The sequence below is a fragment of the Galleria mellonella genome, unplaced genomic scaffold, assembly GCF_026898425.1.
Source record: "Galleria mellonella isolate WM207_F2 unplaced genomic scaffold, CSIRO_AGI_GalMel_v1 utg424, whole genome shotgun sequence".
NCBI classification, from domain to species: domain Eukaryota; kingdom Metazoa; phylum Arthropoda; class Insecta; order Lepidoptera; family Pyralidae; genus Galleria; species Galleria mellonella.
The window spans coordinates 3,621,704-3,644,394 of record NW_026442097.1 but is presented as its reverse complement, the minus strand read 5'-3'; the positions used below and the strand labels follow the sequence as shown (position 1 = coordinate 3,644,394).

General features: G+C 34.7%; 1 protein-coding gene across 15 annotated transcripts in view; it reads right to left on the bottom strand.

Annotated features, from left to right (window-relative positions):
• Positions 1-546: 546 nt before the first annotated feature.
• The window catches only part of LOC113515327 (bromodomain adjacent to zinc finger domain protein 2B), a 114,041-nt gene continuing 91,896 nt past the window's right edge, over positions 547-22,691 (bottom strand). For 12 of the 15 annotated variants that reach the window (XM_052898411.1, XM_052898417.1, XM_052898420.1 and 9 more), the window contains 11 exons: positions 22,328-22,506; positions 20,478-20,575; positions 19,750-19,886; positions 19,426-19,547; positions 16,728-16,872; positions 15,906-16,033; positions 10,550-10,692; positions 9,516-9,626; positions 8,637-8,733; positions 8,147-8,290; positions 547-7,958 (listed from right to left, as the gene is read on the bottom strand). In XM_052898411.1, the coding sequence (XP_052754371.1) occupies positions 7,817-7,958; positions 8,147-8,290; positions 8,637-8,733; positions 9,516-9,626; positions 10,550-10,692; positions 15,906-16,033; positions 16,728-16,872; positions 19,426-19,547; positions 19,750-19,886; positions 20,478-20,575; positions 22,328-22,506 (1,446 nt within the window). In that variant the 3' untranslated portion in view covers positions 547-7,816. The remainder of the gene's footprint in view (positions 7,959-8,146; positions 8,291-8,636; positions 8,734-9,515; positions 9,627-10,549; positions 10,693-15,905; positions 16,034-16,727; positions 16,873-19,425; positions 19,548-19,749; positions 19,887-20,477; positions 20,576-22,327; positions 22,507-22,691) is intronic. The other 3 variants (XM_052898413.1, XM_052898415.1, XM_052898416.1) reach the window with 3 other exon arrangements.

The following is a 22,691-nucleotide window of genomic DNA, read 5'->3' as shown; positions in this document are numbered from 1 at the left end:
AAACCCTCCCTTATGGGGGAGGCCTATGTCCAGCGGTGAACAGGTAATGGCTGATATAATAACAATAAATTGAGCTATTAAACCCCATTACTAACAGTCCTTACTCACCCCCCCCCCCCCCCTTCCTTTCCAGAAGTCTGGTACCCTACCCAGATACAAGTGTAGCTTCTAACTATGCCCAAAGACATGTCTGAAAGTACAACATGTGCCTTTTTTACTGACTACTTTTTAACCCGATCACACAGTCACGGTTTGTTTAACCCTTAAATACCTGAAGTTTCAAATTCGATACCGGGATTTGCATTGTTTTATTGTTAAATAAATTTAAATATTTTGAATACCGTAATGCCTAAAGTATCAAAAATTATACCTAATATTTTATTTCAAAATAAATATATAAAAATATCGTTTTGATATTTTTACTATTTTTCCCCATCAGTAAACACAGTAAAGGGTACACTTATATATTTTTTAATTTGATTTAAAAAATCAGACTATTAAGGGTTAAAACAAAGGTAGAGCTATTTAAAAATAAAACAAGATGGAAGTGCTTCAAAAAATTATTTATTTATTCGTATATATAATTTATATATCCATTTTATAGTTAAAATCAACCGTTGCACACAACATAAACATCTTAATATAGTACTGTCGCATTCTTGCGTCGCGGACGAATCGAACAGTATCCAATTATGTATACAAACATCGACCTTATACACTGGCAGTAAGGTTCACGCTCACTTGGCCGACATGTGTCAATTAAAATAACTAACCAAGCAATAATTTAATAAAAAAAAAAAAAATACAAAATATGGACGCGGGATGTGAGTACAGAGCTTATTTAAAATTAATACTTTCGTTAAAAAATACTTCGTAATGTAATAAGTTTTTTTTTATACTTTTGTGGCGTTCTAGTTGTAAAATCACATTTCAAATGAAACATACTTATTAGCAAAATCTCTAATAAAAAAAAAATCGGAACAAATATATTGACTAAATAGTTCACTATTAAAAAAAAAAAAAATATTTTTTCTTAAAATATAAAAAAAATTAAGTTCCATTAAAAGTAGGTATGCGTATTCGACTAATATTTATTATGTTCACATTAAAATTATTTGTCAACATAAGTACACAGTAATATGTCGCCAATTTATTAGAGAATAAATAAAAAATATAATAAATAATATATGAAAACAGCTAAAAAAAGACTCGTACATTTTATACAAACTAACTAGAAGAATATGTAAAAACACTGCAAGCAAAATTAAAATGTATTTTAAAAATAATATAATATACAAATTTGATATAGTTAGAACATTCTACCAAGCATGGCAACGACTGGCAACATCTCCCAAAGGTAAACTGCCCCAAGGAACGGCTCCGTTCTTTATGGCAGTCTATGGGGGAGGCCTAGGTTCAGCAGTGGACAGACATAATAAGATGATAAGACAATGATGATGATTATTTTTGTTAAAATGAATGTTGTTTAAAAATTTTAAGTTTGTAAAATAAACCCATGGCTCACTACACGTTTTGGGATACTGTAAGTGCGGTGAGTAATTTATAAATAAATTAAAACTTTGGGCGACATAGCTCAATATCAAATAATGTATTTTTTCATATTTTACAAATAAAACTCCGTCAGTAATCTGATATTAAACAACATATTGCTACACTTCTAACATCACTGTCCGTATAGACTTTTGAATGCAGTGTTTTTTACAACAATTAAAAACATAAAATTGCTCGTATGGAATAATTTGTGCCGAAGTATATAGACCTTTCACATATCAGAGTTACTGTGTAAATATTTAAAAAGAAAAAGAATTGTCAATATTAAATCAATACAGTTAATATTTATTTAATATTAACATTTATTTGTTGAACAAATGTTGCAACATTTGCAAATGTTGTTCTGCCATATAATTATTACTTTTCATTCGTACCACCAGATTCGTATTCGTATTACCAGAGGGAGACTTTGTACAAAAGTCGATTGCTTGGGTACCTCTGTCCCATTCGTGTTTCAACCGTGAAGCAGTTGTGTTTGCATGGCTGTGTTTCGGTTTGAAAGGTGGGATGTTGTGTGAATTTACTGGGTACAGAGGAATAACAGTATACTCTGTTATGTCCATGGCACTGCTCATGTCCATAGGCGACGGTTACCACTTTCCATCAGGTGGACCGTCAGTTTGTTTGCCATTCTAAGTTGTATAAAAAAAAAGTACTAAGGTATTAGTCATCTCTTAAATTTTAAAACCATTGTTTATAACATTATCCATAATTATAAGGTATTGAATACAGAATACCGTTTCCAATTTTAAATATAATTTTTGATGACATAAAAATAAAATGCTTTAAATTGTATTATTTAAAGCGCTAATATTTTCAACCGACTTCAAAAGGAAGAGGGTTCTCAAATCGGATGTATTTTTTTGTTTGTTACTTCATAACTTCAACAGTTCTAAACCGAATTAATTTATTCATCAACAAACATAAAAAAAATATAACCGAATTGAAAAGCTTCTTCTTTTTGAAGTCTATTGCAAATCGACATATCATCTTCATCCATTCATCATTGTTTTAACCTTTCTTTGCATAATGGTGGAAATTTCCATCATAACATTGAATGCCCAAAAATTATACAAAAGAACAAGTTGACTTTAAGTTGATCGTGTTTGGATACCTTTTAAATGTCCATTGTCAAATTTATTTCTTCAACCATTTTTTTCTTTAATTTTGAACATGAATTATATCACCTTGATTTATTTCACCAATAAAAAAAAAATCACGCAAAGGACAGTTACTTTGCAATAGATAGGATTTACTTATATTTCAAACGTTGAAGGGCATATTTAATGACACATAATCCACTTGAAAACTAATACAGCACTCTGATATGTGTAAGAAATCCAAAACAATAACAAACATTCATTCAATCACTCAATTTACAATTTTTCAATGTAGGCAGACTAACTGATATCTTATATATGACTTTTACTAATAAAAATATATAGATACATAACGATATATAGGTAATGCAAAAGTGCATCGAAGTCGATACTGAAGCGATATTTTCAAAAACTAAAATATTATTCAAATACCAGTTTCAAAAATAAATATCAAATTAAATTTTAAAGTTTTAGTTTATCTACCAGAATCGACCACGAGGTTTTACAAATTATTCGGCACTTTGCTTGTGACACCTTTGCCTTTCCGTTTGTTAAAAAATTCTAAATAATCACAATAATTCTATATATATTTTATTAATAAAAGTCCAATTATATTATGTTATTTAATACAGAATTTACAATGGGCGACGATGAGTGGCTGAAACTATTAATTCATAAACATCTATCTTACTAGTAGTAAATTTATTCACAATGGGAAAAAAAAGAAAATAAGTCATTATAGTCATAGAAAGGAATAAAGCCATACAGCCTTATCTTCCTAGACCTATGACAACTCATGAACTCTTTTATCACATTTCAAATAAAGAATTTAGGTTGAAAGAAAGAGGTACACAATCCAATAGCTAAATTACATTTTTATGAGTATAGTTGATATGAAATGTCGCCCTTATTATTGTAAATTCTCTAAAAAACGTTATACAATAATTAAAATGCATGATCGGAACTACATTTCTCGATATATTTATTGACCTATCAGTCAATGGTATCGATTAAATAAAATATGTATATTTAATGCGTTTAAAAAGCGGGAATATTAGAAAATTTATGTTGGGTCCGTCACAGCCGATCATTGCGATCGAGAAACGTCGAACCGAATACGAAGTTACAGAAACCGGTCACAGTAACTGCCGAGCCGTTACATCTACTTATTCTCTCACTATGCAGCTACGTTATTCGCATCTATAGAGAAACATTTTTTAAATAGACTATTTTTAATTTTTTTTTACACATCCAATACATTTACAAGAAGTCACTCTACTATAACTGGCCACCGAAACAAGTATTCGAAATTCAAAAATTAAATTGAGAACTATTATTTTCGATTGTCAATAAATATAATGAATTTATTAAAAATACTGCTTCGTTGCTACTCGCAAATTATTATAAAAATAATATTCGAAAATGACATTCAATAATTCTACATCGCCTATACTTAAAAATAGATCTTGCTCTAATACTTTTAGAGTCTAAAGTTAATACTATCTATGTACAGTGACCTACACAATTAAATACACTCATCATTAATGTGTGCGTTGCTCACATTTTTCCTTCTTTTTTTTTTATAAAAGTCCGTAATTTATACATGAGATTCGTATTTTTTTACAATTTCATATCCAATATGACCTAAAAGGTCGTAAGTCCATATATTTATGGAATGCTTAGTGTTTTTGTCATCGAGAAATGTGGAATGAATTTTTAAATGGAAATTAATTTATTCTGAACTTGCAATCAGAATTTATATTGTAATAGCAATTATATAAATATAAGTTAACGTATTTATACACATTGCCATATACAAATACATTTCCATTGAAAAATATACTGGCAAACAATAAATTAAATACCTGACTAAAATTAATCGTGTTTGAGGGAAACAAAACATTGACTGTTTGAAAAAAAAATTGAACTTTTTTTTTTATTGTTCTATAATCGGGACCCATTATATATGTATTTCAGTAAGTGTGAACGGGGTGAATCGATCATTTAGCTTGCCAGTGTACATTAAAAAAAAAATATTCAAAAAACATACTATTGGCAAAGCTAAATATTGGAGTAGACTCTGAGGCATCATTCTCTATATTTATGTCTAAAACTAGCGACGCGCCCCGGCTTCGCACGGGTGCAATGCTGATACTAAATAGTAATCATAATGTAATATCTTCGAAAATAATCATTTAATTTACATGTTGTAAATGGTCAATATACTTGATTGGATAAAAATTAATGCTGTATTGCTTAAAATCACTTCGTAAATACGCCATTTTTCCCCTAAAATGTAAAGGATAAGAAATGGTTATTGTGGGTTATCCTTAAGAGATAGACATATACCATTCTGGACTTTTTGTTGACCTTTTTAAGGTGTACAATACTGTAGTACATTATTTTGATTTATCTCGTGGGGTTCAGTTAGTACTTGCAATGTAAGCGCAAAAAAATGTATTTATTTACGACATCACATTAGAAACCTCTAAATTTATTAGTGTTTTTCTCTACAATACTATGCATGTATTATACATATAAACATTACTCTGGAATCACTCTATCTATTGCAAAAAACCGCTTCAAGATTTAAGCATACATAGTGACGACACAGCGACAGCGACTTTGTTTTATACTATGTATTGATGAAAAATCCATTTTGATAATTTAGCGAATCAAATAAGATAGAAAGAATATTTTTTTATACCACAAAGGTGGCACGCAAGCATATAACCCATCTTATGGTAAATGGTCACGTAACCTTTAGTTTGTTATTTGCTTTCAAGAGATTTAATGCTTCAGAATAGACTGCTTTGGATTAAAAAAAAAAAAATGGATCCGAGAACATTTCCAATGGAAATATTTATTTTTCTCCATAAATAAAAGAATTTTTCGTTAGCGTATGGAAAACGACCATTGATTAATAAATCATCAAAAAATCATTAACAAAATTTTTTTTTAAACAAACTGGACATTTTCTGTAAATGTATACAACGACAAAAATTTAAGCTCCCATATTGACAGATGGATACGGCCACTCCGTATGGGAGGTACGAAACTTCTTACTTACTTAAAAGAAGCCGAAAAAATGTCGATTTAACCGTATATTACAGAAATCATCGAAATATAATTATAAACTTCAAATAGTACCTTCAAATTCAATATTTTATATTGTTTTTCAGTTATTATGCGTCGTCGACGACCGGCGTAACCTGGTAGAAACTTCTAGATAACTCAAAAACATTATCATAGTTTACTAAAATGATCGCGTTAATCTATCCTTTTACAAATCATAAACGTGTCATATTAGTATGAGACATTTTCAATACAAGTCTCGACTCTAGAGCATAATAGATTGCTCTATGGTATTTTGACATATGTCAAATTATTGACAGTTGTCCACAGTCCATATTGTAAGATCTTTTGTACAATCACACACAAAAATATTTGGATTTATCATTATTTTCCATAAAACAATTACTAAAACATAATGTATGATCAAAAGAAAATATCAATTAACAAGTTTTACACGCGACTTTGTCCGCAAAATTATCCATCCCTGTCAATCGACATATCCTGGTGATATGTCGATTGACAGGATGAATAATATCCATTCTATATAATAAGTGTAAGTCACAAATAGATTTATTTTCAAATTTATATTATTAGTAAAGGTAATATTTCAATAGGTATTATTGTGCGTGACTGTACACTACTGTATATACTCAAACCGATTTATATATTAAAATATAATAGCAAACTAGTTACTCATAACAACAACTAGTAACTTTACATATCCATTCTCAATCAGTCTCATTAAGTCAAAAGTTTACTTTCAAATATTTCAATTCTCCAATAGGAATGGGTAATATATTACTTATTAATTATTAATTACATACATATTATTAATTACAATATCTATATATTGTCTCAATATATATCGACTATATATTTATTAGATGCACAAAATAGCTTCACAACAAAACGTTTATAAGCATTAATACAAATTGTATGTAATATGTAACTGAAATAAATCAACCGATTAAAATTAATATACATCAGACATCTGTGTTGATATCGTATGAATAGATATCAGAGCGGTACTGATATTACCCATACCTATTTTCCAATATGGCCAATAATTATAAATCACTAAGATCGACAGTCATTTATAATTCCGACAATTATAATAATTGAAACAACACGACTTCTACAGTCCTTGGACTGTATTTTTATGTTACCATACGGTCTGATTGCAATCAGTATGTTGACCTAATTTTATTATAAACTTTCACTCAAATCGCCATCAGAGTATTAACAGTCAATCGATTGTATTAATAAAATATCACTCAAGTCGACAGTCGTCAAATCAGTGCGTTGATCCATTGTTTATTATTATAAACTTTCACTCAAAACGACAGTACACAGTGTACTGACCAGCTGTCCATATTGTGTTTATTATAAACTTCACTAAATATGACAATCAATGTCTGAACAGTGCAACAAGCCACTGTAATAATTACATAACACGAGACGGACAGTAGTCAGTATGTTAACTATCATTTATTGTAAAGTCTCACTCGTATTTACTGTCGTTAATGCATTACCAACGTATCAGTCGACTGTACTTTCTATATCACACGGGCCGACAGTCAATGCTAACTCAGTCTTTTATTATAAACTTTCACTCAAACTGACAGCAGTCATTGCATTAACCAGTTGTTTTTACTATAACTGCACACTCAATCCAACAGTAGCCAGTGCTGACTCGCTGCCTTTTTCTATAAAGTGTCAATCAAACCGACAGCAATCATTACATTGACCAGTAATTTTTATTATAATTGCACACTTAATCCGACAGTAGCCAGTGCTGACTAGCTGACTTTTATTATAAACTTTCGCTCACACCGACAGCAATCAATACATTGGCTAACAATTTTTATTATAATTGCAACTCAATTCAACAGTGGTCAGTGCTTACTTTTATTATAAACTTTCACACAAACCGACAGCAATCAATACATTTGCCAGCAATTTTTATTATAACTGCCCTTAAATTCGACAGTAGTCAGTGTTGGCTCGCTGTCTTTTATTATAAACTTTCACTCAGAACGACAGTCGTCAGTGCGTTGACAGTGCAGCAGTCAGGCCTGCGACCACCTGTCTTCGAAGAACTGCCGCATCGAGTGTCCCGCGCGGCCCACGGGGCTGTCGTCATCGTTGAAGACTTCGCAGTTGCTGAACACCAGTCGCACGTCGGACGCGAAGTCTTCTTTGCTCTTATAGCTGTGTGAAAATAAAATTTATATTACGGTAACTGTCTACAATTATACGAGACTAGGGATTCAATCCGGCTTCGCATGGACAGATAGAATTTTTGAAAATAATATAGCCTATGTTACTTATTAATAATGTAATTTTATTTAGATGAAAGTCGATGGCTTGGAACCGATTTCAAGAGCAGCTGTACTGACCTGCTATCCTGCAGTTTCCTCTTGATGGTGGAGAGATCCATGGGGCACTTGATCACCTTCTTGTACTGGGGGAACTGCTTCGTGTTGACCGGTATGAGGAACGGCCACGCGTGCTCGTGGCACTCCATCTCGCACAGCAAGTTCCTATCAAAAAATTGGTTTTACATCAAGATCTATAGGTATACGAAGTCTTGTTTGTAAGAAATTTTTAGAGTAAGATATAACATTAATTATTTTTATTTTATTGCCGTCTGGTCCTGGTATATCCACCCATTTCTTTCCAGTGGGTATCATAAAAGGTGACTCAGGGAATTTAATGTTTGATGAATGGACAGCAACATCCTACTTAAAACCTCACCAAAGCCTAACTGCTCTTGCCAATGCTAAGCATGGCAACTACTAGCCTATACTCCAAAAGCAGACCTATATTCAGCAGTGGACTGTTTACAGCTAATATGATGACGATATGATAAATCAACGATGCACTCACTTGCATATCTGCATATCTTTTTGCAGTTTTTTGGCAGAGGTCTTCTCCTTCTTCGCTCGCGACAGTAGTGGGACATTTTCAGTATCTTGGTCTTCACCTGTGAATATAAAATATTTGAGTTGAATATATTAGCATACAAACCATGGGGGGTATCATGGGCGAAACAGTATACTCTATAATGTCCATGGTACTGCTCATGTCTATAGGCGACGGTTACCACTTTCCATCAGGTGGACCGTCAGCTTGTTTGCCATTCTAAGTTGTATAAAAAAACCAGCTTGAATAGCATTTAAGGAAAATTTTAACAAACCAATTAATACACCTACAATAAGACAGTCTGCTGATATATATAAGTAGTGAATATATAAAAAAAAAAACTAGATTGCATGAACGTTTCTACTAATATGTTTTAAAATGTTCTGTAAAAAAAAAAAAAACTTCTCATGAGCGAAATTACAGGGTATAGAAGTAATAAAAGTATACACAGTAACTAGGCAGCTCGACTTTCCTATGAGATGGACCGTCAGCTTGTTTCATAAAAATAAATCACAGAAAAAAGGTAAACTTTTTTTTTAATTCTATTGAAACCTCCCCATCCAAAGGTAGCCTGGAAGAGATCGCTTTTAGCGATAAAGTCGCACATTGTAACCTCATTTCCTTATGTTAATTAAGTGTGATCATTTTTTGTAATTATTTTTGTATCCATAATAAGTCTACTATTGTAATCTTATGGAGGAAACAATAAAGAGTATCTATCTATATATTTATACATAACCATTAAAAAATGCTGTGATCAGGTGGGCAGTTAGCTTGTTTACAATTCCATGTCACATAAAGAAAAAAAATGCATAAAAGAAGAGAAGTAGGTACAGGTCATACCGTGTACATGGTCGTCGTGGTGTTGCAGCTGCCCATTGCCACCAACGTATAGAAGCGCGCGCCGTTTGTCGGCCGGGCCTTCCTCCGGCGGCGGCTCGCCCGCGGCCACAGCTGAGTGATAACAGGCAATTTAAAATAAATTCTACATATACTATATATTTGAAAAGAGCATATTCCTTTTTAAAAGGCCGGCAGCACACCTGCAATGCCGTAGGTATTGTGGGTGACTATGGGCGGCGGTAGTCGCTTACCATCAGGTGAGCCGCATGCTCGTTTGCCCCGTGTTGTAAAAAAAAAATATACTACCCCAATATAAATAATAGTTACATAAACCACCTATCACATGGATTACTCTAAAAAAATAACCGTTAATAAGACTCTACCTCACATACGTTACTCTCAAGTAATATAATCGTCATATAAACTACATTTCGTAGAAATTACGCAAAACTAGCGACCCGGCCCGGCTTTGGATTATTTTTTGATAACAAAATACATGCCATGTTATTTGTAAGTAACTTTTAAAATCACCTTTGAATACTTTTCAATTTATCCATTACAAACTCAAAACAAAATCCTTCTTAACATTTGACGTTTTTGAAATAGTTTAAAAAAAAAAGGAAGACGTTCTCAAATCTCATAACTCTGTACTTGCGTCTTCGTCTGTCGTAACCTGATTTGGGATATTAATTTGTTGTCTGAAATGCATTGGAATTGGTTCGAATTAATTAGAAATCCGTTCAGCATTGTATTGTATTGTAAAATCTTAATTGTACAAAATTCACATTGTACACTAATAAATGATTTAATATACAATGGCGGACTTATCCCATAAAGGAATCTCTTACAGTCAACCTTTGAGAAGTTGTAAAAAAACTGTAGAATGTACAAGGGTAATAATTCAGTAGTTTAGTTTTTAAATCAAAACAACTGGTTTTACAATGATCGAAGTCTGTGTTTCTTTTTGATGGAAGAAAATCTTAATACCAAATAAGGACGTCAGCCTCTAATTATTATAAACGTGTACAAGTTACCTGGGTGATGATTGAGTCCATTTTCAGGCTCGGCGAGCGACTCGTCGAGCTTGTCCGAGCCGTCGGCCTTTTCGGGCGTACTCAGTACTGCGGGGGGACATTCCTCCGCGGTAGTTGAGGTGGAAGCATGCGACGCCGCCGGACTATGGGCAAATACAGCACTTTTATTTTTATTTTATTTTTTTATACAACTTAGAAAGGCAAACAAGCTGACGGCCCACCTGATGGAAAGTGGTAACCGTCGCCTATAGACATGAGCAGTACCACGGCCATAACAGAGTATACTGTTTCGTCCATGATACCCCCCATGCGTTGCCATTCCTAAGGACTCAGGTGTTATTCCTCTGTACTCTGTAAATTCACGCCATATTCCACCCTTCAAACCGAAACACAGCCTTGCAAACACAACTGCTTCACGGTTGAAATACGAATAGGACAGAGGTACCCAAGCAATCGACTTTTGTACAAATTCTCCCTCTTATTTACTAATTTTTCGTATGCTACTTCGTATACGTTGATTTCAAAAGTAGGACAACAAAATAGACTATTTGTAAATGGCTAAACCGATTTAAAACATACCAGTTTTTAAGTTACACCTTCAGGAACATAATTGTAAAAACAGGCGGGGTCTGCACTAACGGTATACGCTGGCGAGGCACCAGTGAGAGATGAGAGGCAAGAATGAAAATGCAAATCAGCGCATCGTGAATTTGGAATTCAGCACGATGGCTTCTAGGGGGAACTACGAGGAGTTAGATCTGACAGATTATGTTGTTAGCAATGGGGTTGGTAGTCCGCATTATTAACAATTCCTTCCCCCCAGGCTTTCGCTTTTTTAATAGATGATAATGGAATAGAGATGGGCAATCCACCTGGGTGGGTTTAAAGTCTGGTGGGTAAAAACCGGGTGTTTTGGGTTTATTGGGTTTAAACCCCATAAACACCCAAATTTTTGGGTGTTTATGATTTTGTACTTCATCATCGTCATCTCAGCCGCAAGACGTCCACTATACTGGACATAGACAATATTATTATGCAGCCTACAGAATAAAAAACTTTTAATTTGATTTTGAGTTTATTAAGAAAGAGATGAAAGTAAAATGTAAAACTACAGTCAATCACTGTCAGATTCAGAGTTATTACAAGCGATGAATTGTATAGGTTCGATAGGCTCTATTTCGTCTAAACTGTTATGTTCATTTACTTGCTCAATGAAAGCTTCTAAGGTATTTTCTTCATTAAACTGAATGTCCTCGCATTCAGCTTTATGTTTAAGATTCCAGTTATAACAAATGAATGAAATTTTTTCAGTTCTTTCAGTTGTAAGTCGATTTCTTTTGTTATTATGTATGTAGCCTTGGATACTAAAGGAACGCTCAGTGGCTGCCGAAGTACAGGGAGCTGATAGAATACGAATCGCTACTTTGCTTAACTCAGTGGAACCACAAATACCTTTCCACCATATTAGGGGCTCAATGCTATCTAATGAGCTCCATACAAATCCTCTGGCCCAAAAGTTTTCTTTAGCTTTATAACACGCCAAATCTGCCATTACATTTGACAAACTTAAGTGTTGGCTTAAATTGTAGATAAACTCCATACCCTTAAGTTCTTCCTCTTGAGTAAGTTCGACTCCTAGAGTCCTGGGGTCTAGAATATATGCTGCAAAATGTATTGGCCTCATTGCCATATTGCATCTTGAAGATACTGATGTTAGAATCTGCTGTTTGCTTTCTTCGCTCAATGTCGAAATCTCATTTAATGCAAAACGTATCTTAGCTTGTACATCTCTAAATGTAATGTATGTGCGATGCAAACGATTCTGGTCGCTCTCTAAGTAAAATATGCTTTCAGTGACTGGTTCCAAAATACTTATACATTCCCCTGTCTTCGTCCAGAAATCATCACTTAGAATTAAATCTTTAATATCTCTTGAAATTACCACATCTTCTCTAACTGTTAATATTTGCAAAGCTATCTTATTTGCTTTCAAACTTTTTAACGAAGTAACATGACTTCCCCATCTTGTAGCACAAGGCAATTTTAGTGTTTGTGTAGAATCTTCACCCTGCCTTGATTTTATCAACAAGGAACTTAATCGTTGACTCCTTTTAACAGTTTTTATTATATTTATGGCTTGCATAATAAACACAGTTACTTCTTGTATCTTTACAATATCTTGGCACAACAAGTTAAGGATATGTGCACAGCAACCGAGAGGAACAACATGTGGATATTTGAGTTTTGTTAATTCGAATGCCTTTTGTATATTTCTAGCGTTATCGCCAATAAGTACAAGAAACTTATTTGCTCCATACACTTTCATTACTTTTTCAACTTCTTGGCTAAGGTATTCACTAGTGTGAGGATTACTTTCTGTATTCAAACTTTTAACGTATGCAGGTTGAGGTTTTGATATAAGAAAGTTTATTATTCCTTCATTTCTTAAATTAGACCAGCCATCGCACTGAAGGTGTAAGTAACTACAAGCATTTAGTTCCTCATTTAACTCAAAACGCATTTCTCTATATATTTTATCTAAGTATTTTGTCGCTAAAGCTTTACGTGAAGGTATTTTAAATTTTGGTTGCAATTTTTCGAAAAATTGTATCCATAAAGGATGTTGCACCATCGATAATGGCGTCCCTGTTACAAATATAGCTCTCGCTAATTCTGTTTTTATATGATCATCGGTGTCTTGAAACTCAGCATTTATTGTAGTGTTAGCAGACGACGAGGGGCTTATAAAAGAATCATTTGTCTCTATCTCTGACAGTCCAGACATTTTGGTTTTGGACGAGCTATCTTTTATAAGTTTCATAGAGTCTTTTAATGTTTCTGGAGATTTTGGACAAGTGATAAGATGTTGAAGCATTTTGGCAGCATTACTGAATTTGTAGACCTTATTACAAAGCTTGCAAGAAACAGACTTGTTTGGTAAAGTACGGTAGTGCTCCCATATGCGTAAATCTTTAGGTCTCCCCATTGAACCTAAAAAAATGAACGATGATTAGTTGGTCTGACGAAAATTCAACAATAGAGTGCCTATTTTTTTACAATGATTATTTCTTGTTATTTACAATAAATTTATTAAAAAAATAATAAAATAAATACAAAAAACCTTTGTAAAATTACATCTCCTCGGAGGATTAAACGCAGACGCTAGTTTATTATCGTATTGTTCTGTATTTTTCTCAGCAACTTCTTTAATTCGATTAGGTACTTACGCATATTATGTTAAAAATAAATATCTAGTACACATCTTAGGCTATCCACCATTATTATCCAATGACGACTCTCAGCTAACTATGCACTATCATCCAAAATAAACGTGTATGGAAAATTTTATCCCAGTCGGTTGAGGATTGAGGATAATTGCATCAACATACGAACATACCTACATACTTTTATTTACATAACGCAAGCTAAATAAAAGCTTGTAATAATACATCTAATTTTAAGTTAAAATTGTTAAGTGATCATGATATAATTGTATCATTCAAAAATCCACTTACCTTTAATTATTTCTTGTTAAGTATAAATATTATTTCAAATCTGCTCCCTTAATATGCACTTTTTTACTGCTTTTCCTACCTAACACGTTACCAGGAAGTCACGTTACCAGAGTCAGAGTAATAGTGAACACGTTTGACAGTGATTGTCGTCGCCTCATATTCAGCGTCGACGAATAGGGGAATCCCCAGTCATAATGTATTGCATGCGTGGCGGTCTTACTTCAAATCCATAAACAAAGAGATAATTACAGAACTCGATACTAGATGGCGCTGTTTTTGTTTGAAGAAAGTTTGCGGGCTAAAATACATAGAATTTCATCAATGACTTCCACAAAGAACAACATTTCTGTTTTTTCTAAGTCCGTATCTCTTCCGTATATTTCATAAGATATAAGCTTGGGCTACATTGTTATGCAACGTGATTTTGTCGCTGTCTTGCTAGCAGGGTTGACAGATATACGATTTAAATCGTACTCATACTATTATTTGTCTATTTTTTAATGTACGATCGTAAAGATTATGATCGTAATTCGCACAAAAACATACGACTTTTTGGTTACCTGGCAACATTTTTATTATGAAACGAACATGCTCACATCATCAGTCACATGCAACAATTTATTGGGGATTTCCCCTTCACATCTGGCAGTCCTGCTTGCTAGAATATAGGTAAGTCAGCCACAGTTACTGACGATCGATATTTAAAGGGTATTGTTTTTGTGCTAAATATTTCATAAAAACGTTATTTAATACTTTTTGGATTATTAATTTAGTTGATAATCACTGGAAGTAAAATGGATGCTAATTTGAGAGATCAAGATCTTCGTATAAAACAGTTAATAAAAGAAAATCTACGTAAGTACTCTTTTTATACCTAGGTAGGTAAGGTATAATAAACACAAAAGGTACTTAGATCGCGTGTGTTCGAAGCATTTATTCTAATAAATTTAATTTAAAATTGTAGAAAGAAAAAAATGTCTGCCAAGCCGTAGCCGAAGCCGATCTCCAAATATATTTGGCGATAGTGAGACCCAGTGTCCAGATGATTTACCCAGCGTCGTCGCAACAAAGAAAAAAACGAGGATAAAGTAAAAGAAAATTTACTGAAAGAAGAAACAAACTGTTCTAAATGCTTAATTTATGGAGAAGAGGATAAAAGAAATGAGTATTTCGGACTGTTAGTGGCTCAAGAATTTAAATATATACGGCCATGTGTGCGAACGAGGTGTTATGAAGAAATTTTAAAGTATCTACGGGAAGCAAAAGGCCAACATGTTGATCAACTGCAACATGAAAACACTGAAAATTAATTACTTTCATTTTATTATATATAGATTTTTAAAATTTCCTGAAATATTATTAGTTAACGTTTTATTTAATATTGTAGAATTGATCAATACAATTTATAAAAATAATTTATTAGTATTACTTACATATTTTCAAAAAAATACGTAAAAACCTATTTTTTTGGGTGATTATGGGAGTTTATGGGTGTTTATTGGGTTTTTACCAAAGCACCGGGTTTAAACCCGGTGCTTTGCCCATCTGTATAATGGAATGATCCCCCCCCCTCACCCCCGCCTGCGCTAATGGTATAACAGTGGCGAGGCACCAGTTAGGTATAATAGATGAGAATGAAAAGATAGGCTTTCGCATTAGATGGCGCCACTCTCACACGAGTAGTACGTGGATCTTTATTCTTATGGTAATAGTACCTTTTGTACCTTTATGTGTATATTTCAATCTGTATTTATGTTACTGTATTTCACTTGAATTATTCACTCGTCATTGTATATTTTTATTTATGGTGCAATTAAGAGTTAAATAAATAATAGTCTCACCTGGGCACCATGTTCTGGTCGACCTCGAGGCTGTCTTTGTGTTTGCTTTCCCTCTTCTTTGTGTTCCGCGGTTTCTTGGGCGGCGCGCGGGATATACACTGCGAACAGTACCACTTGCCGCGGGGATTCTGCACACATACAAACGTATATTTATTATTAGCTGTATTATGCGATTTTAGTTTCTTATTTTATTTATTTCACACACAGTGAAATTCTATGTACATATAGCGGACTTATCACCGGACGGTGTTCTCTACCAGTCAACAATTGGGCAAACAGAGAAATAAGTAGGCGGTGCATTATTGAATAGAGGAAATGTAAAGTTAAATTTAAAGGCTTAATCACGTTAATTGGAATATGAAGTCAATAGTGTTTATTCAGAAAGGTCTAAAAGGGATAATAGTTAGCAAACTTTTAAGGTTTTACCAATGTAATAGAATATTTTTCTTAAACAAAGATTGAGTTGTTTTGAAATATGTCTATTTTTAACAGATACAGAGACATAAAAACAATAAAAAACACTCTCATATTAACATTGATTACTGTCCATATTAAGATTGATTAATGTCTAAACGTAATTGAGTCAAATTTATAATGTCAGTTAAAATCGTAAACACACTTTATGTTAAAATCAAAGATTAAATCACACCATCACTATATTAACTTATTAATACCCCACTGCTGGGCATGGACAAAGACGTAACAAGAAGTACGACAAAGAGGCAAAACGGATATCCTAATCGCTAAATTGCAATAAACGACATTAAAATATAAAAAGAGTTAATTAGAGGAGTGTGGGAGGCAGAGATAAAATGTGCACACCTTCGGCAGTGGCGGGTAGTGGCAGTCCTGATGGTAGGCCCGCACGCACAGTGCACACGGGATGGTGCGCGAGTGTTGGTGAGCGCCGCCGCACACTATGCACACACGCTCGCCGCGCGCCTTGTTCACACACTCCCAGCAGTACCTGCAGCAAACATATACTTTTTTATTTATGTAGCCGCTAAAAAATTTATTTATTTATTTTATTTATTTACTTTATTGCACCAAGTAAAAAGAGAAATAACAAATATAGTAAATATTAATGAGAAGTGATACAAAAGGCGGCCTTATCGCTAAGCAATCTCTTCCAGACAACCTTTGGGTAGAGGACATTGAGAAAAAGACAAAGGACAGGTGGCGCACTATTATATAAATATTATCATATACAAACATATATACATACATATATACATATATACACATACATATATAATATATACACAATTAAATATATACATAACATACACATACTTAACAGCACACATACAACAGAGAAAAAAAATGACGAAGGAAAACGAAGAGAGAACACAGGAAAATAGTACTAAAGTGAGAGGTAGTAAGATTTAACAGAGGTTTTGAAGCTAGTAAGAATTCACAGGAATTCTATAACATGCATTTACTTTTCTTATAGGAGTTACAAGTTACATCCTTGAGTGTCGGGAGAAGTTGCAAGAAGTATGATTCTCATATTATTTTAACCCCTTTATTTACAAAAAACAAAAAGAAATATATAAACCTATTTTAACTAGGTAAGAGTGCTTTGTCACTGTCTTTCAAATTGAGAAATTAGTGTAAAAGAAAAAGACGAAATGCTTCAATAGCTAAAATAGGTTTAAGAGAGGTTTGATGTTTTTATGAATAAGGGAATAACTATTTAAACTACGTTTACTGTTGTCAGAGGTAAACATTTACCTCTTATGGCTGCTATCGGTTAATTTAAGAATTGTTTATAATGAAAATTATTTGTAGCATATATCAATATTTATTTTTTCTGCAACTTAGAATAGCAAACAAGCTGACGGCCCACCTGGTGAATAGTGGTAACCGTCGCCTATAGACATGAGCAGTACACGGACTATAACAGAGTATACTATTTCACCCATGATACCCCCCATGCGTTCCCATTCCGGACGACTCAGGCGTTATTCCTATATACCTTGTAAATTCACTGCCATATCCCACCCTTCAAACCGAAACACAGCCATGTAAACACAACTGCTCCACGGTAAAAACACGAATGGGACAGAGGCGCCCAAGCAATCGACTTTTGTACAAAGTCTCCCTCTGGTATTTACAATTAAGGGGAAAACACTATAATAATATACAATCTTGTAATTATTAATATTTATAATAAGTTTACTATTGTAATCTTTTGGAGGAAACAATAAAGAGAATCTATCTATCTGTGGGCGACAAAGGAAACCAGGGATGGAAATTTGAAATATGTATATAATAATCAAAGGAACTTAGAAGACTATATCCGAGAAGGCAAGCCAAAAGGAAACAATAGATATGCGTGTCAATTTCGAATTTGGTAAATAATAACATATAGCTATAAATAATATATGTGGCCTGTATTCCACACTATCTATAATCTATGATCTACCTATCAACGGCTTAGCTGACCCCATATGCGAAAATAAGATAAAACCTATCTATGACAGTACTTTTTTTTTTACAACACCTCACTCTTTTTTTTTTTATACCACTGAGGTGGCAAACAAGCATACGGCCCACCTGATGGTAAGCGGTTACCGTAGTCTATGAACGCCTGCAATACCAGAGGTATTACGCGCGCGTTGCCGACCCTGAAGAAACCTCTTTACCCCCCTTTTGAAGAACCCCATGCTGTAGTCTCTCGGGAAAACCTCGGCAGGGAGCTCATTCCATAACCTGAGTGTTCGTGGGAGAAAGCATCTCTGAAACCGCGTTGTACGCGACCATTTAGGCTGTAAGGTATGAGGGTGAACTCCCTGCCGATGGCGAGCCGTACGATGATAGAAAGTGGCCGTAGGCATCATATTGAATAATTCCTCTGAGCACAATCCGTTGTATAAGCGGTAGAACACGCAGAGTGAGGCAAAATCTCTCCTAAGACTTAAGGGTTCGATACCGCTTGCAAGCATGGGATCATCGACAATTCTCATAGCTCGTCGTTGCACTGAGTCGAAGGGTTCAAGCTGGTATCTAGGTGCTCCCGCCCATAAGTGACAGCAATACTCCATATGGGGCCGGATTTGCGATTTGTAAAGCATTAATCGCTGATCCGGCGTGAAGTAATGCTTCGCTCTATTGAGCACACCGAGTTTTTAAAGATTGTCGGTTCAAACCAATTGTAATATTCACTTGTAATTAGTTTGTGGGTAACCATTATTGGCCTATGATATTTAATTCTTCATCATCATCAGTCTTTAACCGTCCACTGCTGAACATAACCCTTGGTGAGTTTTGCCAATAGTTGCAATGCTTGGCAGGCGAATTAGCAATGGCAGTTAGGCTTTGGAGATGTTTTAAGAGGGACACTGCTGTCCATCCATCCTCGCCCTCCCTTAGCCGCCTCTTACGACACCCACGGGAAAGGAACGGGTGGCCTATTCTATGCCGGAACCACACGGCTTTTGGCATCTAATAATTTGTAAGTTTAAAGCTGTTATCCTAAATATAGAAAATAAAGTAAAATAAGGTAGTTGCGACTGACCAGTCGCCCTCCGGGATCTTCTCCATCCGCGGCTTGAAGCAATACGTGTGGTAGCCCTTGTCGCATCCGTCGCATAGAAGAAGCTGCTCCTCGTCGTCACCGCGCAAGCAGAACTGGCAGTTCTAGAACAAATATATTGCAATAGGTGCATATAATTATAATTATTTAATTTGGATCCTTTTTACTATGGTGAGAAGCCCTTCTTAAGTGTAATTTATTCATTTAAATAAATGTTAAACCCGCTATAAACTATAACATGGGTTATATTTTAATTAAATAAAAAACCATGTGAATCCGAGGCGGATGGCTAGTTTTTGAACTTACCGCTTTCATGATGCTCTTATCCCAAGCGACGGCAGCCTCCAGAGCTTGCACCAGCTGCGCTAACTGCGCGGACGTATTGCACCTGCTCAGAGCCTCCCTCCACGTCGCTAGTCCTCGGGCTATGCCTTTTGTATCTGCTAAGTTCAAACATCACTTATTTCAACAAATATTTGGCATGACATCGTCATCGGCAGGGAATTCATCCTTACACCTTAGAACCAGAATAATCACGCACAATGCGGTTTCAGAGTAGCTTCCTCCCGCGAGCAGTTAGGTTGAGGAATGATCTTCCTGCCGAGGGTTGCCCTATAGACTGCAGCATGGGGATCTTCAAAAAGGGCGCTTAAGGTTTCATAAAGGTCGGCTACGCACGCTTGACATCCCTGACGTTACAGGCATTTGTACGGTAGCTCCGTTTACCATCAAACGAACCGAATGCCTGTTTACTACCAAAGTGGAATATATTTAAAAATTGGTCCCATAGAAATTTTATCAAAATTGGTTCAGTCAATTAATTTTTAGACTAAAATAACTGGTTTTGTCACACTTGAAAATTGTGACAATTGAAAACAATTAAAAAAATTTTTTTTGAAACAATATTTAATCATTTGATGTCGGTTGAAGAGTTAATATTTTGTACCAGCTCCGTCTTCAGCTAAACCGATATAATTCTTAACTTATCGAAATCATGACAAAACTTGCAAAATGAAGGATATTTAATGTAGTACCTTTTGCCTCAGTAGCACCATCGGCGTTCTGTGGTGAGGATGCCGACGAGTTTCCATGTTCGCCCTGCAACACTGCACCCAGGGTTGCTTCGGCCGTGCTGTTTAAAAATTCCTAATCAGCATGATGTATTTAATGGTCTTACCTAATGGTCGAGCGAGGGGGAACGGGATTGTTAGCAATGGAATTTGACAGCCCCATTGCTAGCAATATGCCTTATTAGGTCGACCTCCACGTGATTCCCCATGGAAACCATCGTTAACAATTCTTGTTGAATTCGTCACGATGAGCTAACTGACCTACTTCATCCTCACCTTTTTCACCTCACCTTCATTCTTCACTGGTGCCCCGCCGGTGTATACCGATAGCGCGGGTGGGGTTATCATTCCATTATCATCCATTAAAAAAAAATGGTCGAGTCCCTATTAAAACATCACCAAAGCCTAACTGCGGTTGTCAACCCGCCTGCCAAGCGTGGCAACTTTTGGCAAAACCTCCCAAAGGGGGAGGAGGCCTATGTTCAGCAGTGGACAGTTAACAGATGGTAATGATGAAGATGTATTACTAGTATTAACTTTCAATATGGCGACACTAGAACATTGTTGATTTAATAACTTTAGTCTTACTTTAAAATTTTGTCATTTTCAATGATATAGTTGAATTGGTTATTCGGTTAATTATTTTTATAAAGCTTAAAATGGCTAATAAACACAAACTGTGGATAACTCACAAACACAGTCCAATATACAGATATAGGCACGTGCCCACCACACCGACACCCACACACACACATACATACATACACAATGCATGCAAGGATAATGGTCATGTAAGAATTACACGCAAAACATTAATTTTATTAATTAATTTCCACACACAATTACAACATCCAATGTGTCAACAAGGGAATCAATTGGTCGATTGTGAGGCATCATTACTCTAAATCTATCGATTAATCTAATATTTTAATTTGATAGTTTTGCAAAATTACTGTTTTCTGGACCATCACAAGCTCGATTTATAATAATTTTCATTTAAATATATCAGAAATTTAGTTTATATTGGTCTTTAGAATAAAATAAAATTAGAACAATATAACATTTTCATTTCATTCATTTATACTTTATTTTACACGAATATTACATTGTTATAATTTATTTTTAAATAAAAATGTATAAGAAACGAGTTTAACTCTGCAAGAGTTCTCTTCCAGCAAACCCTGAGTGGTTAGAAGCATTAAAATTAAGTACCAATGTAAAGGGGTACTCGCGACGCACGAGACCCTTGATTCAGGGTTTTATTGAGCCCGGATGATAAATCCAACTAGTTTATATTACTGGCCAGACTGGCGGGCACAAACCAGGCCTGTAGCTAGCCAGTAATTTGGCTAGCTACATTACAACTGGCTTATTTAGAGTTTGTATGAGTTTATTAAGGCATAATACTGCTGATTTAAATGGACATAAATGATATTGCTATTCAGCAATATGTCTACACGCTAAAGCTGTAACAGTACGTAAGTTAAACCGGTATTTATTTAATTATTTTTTATATTTTATTTGCATTATACAATATAGGGAATAAGCAAGACAATTAATAAATGTAACGATACAGTTGTATAAGTACAGTAAGGCGGTCTTATTGCTGAGAGCAATCTTTTCAAGACAAACTCAGGACTAATTGTTGTACAAGTAGGTATGATAATATTGTAAACAAAACTATTATTGCCTCATCGGGCAAAATTCTTACCGGGACAGTTCATATAGCGAAAAATCATTTTGTGTGTCACAAAAACAACATGCAGGTTTCATTAACTACCCACCACAATTAAGTCAGATGATTTTCACTTTACCTAGCATACCTTTGTACCAAAGGCGGTTTTAAGTATCGTCTCTCTATGTGGGCCTCTAGTTGTGCCAACTTCTTCCTCGCCTGCGCCACTATGGACATAGTGTCGTCGACACCGCGAGTCGGTCGCCAGCCTTTGACTTGCATCCACGCTGCTGCTACGCGCTCTTCTAATTGCTCCACCTGGTGGTAAAAAAAGGAAACGGAATAAATAAAATTTTCTTGGCTTGTCATTTCAATCGCATAAAAGGCGTTTATGGACCGTACTGTCCTCGTTTACTGTGTGGTCCCGGCATAGAATGGATCACCACTTTCTTTCCCATGGGTGTCGTAATAGGAGAGTAAGAAAACTCAACTGCTAAAAGATA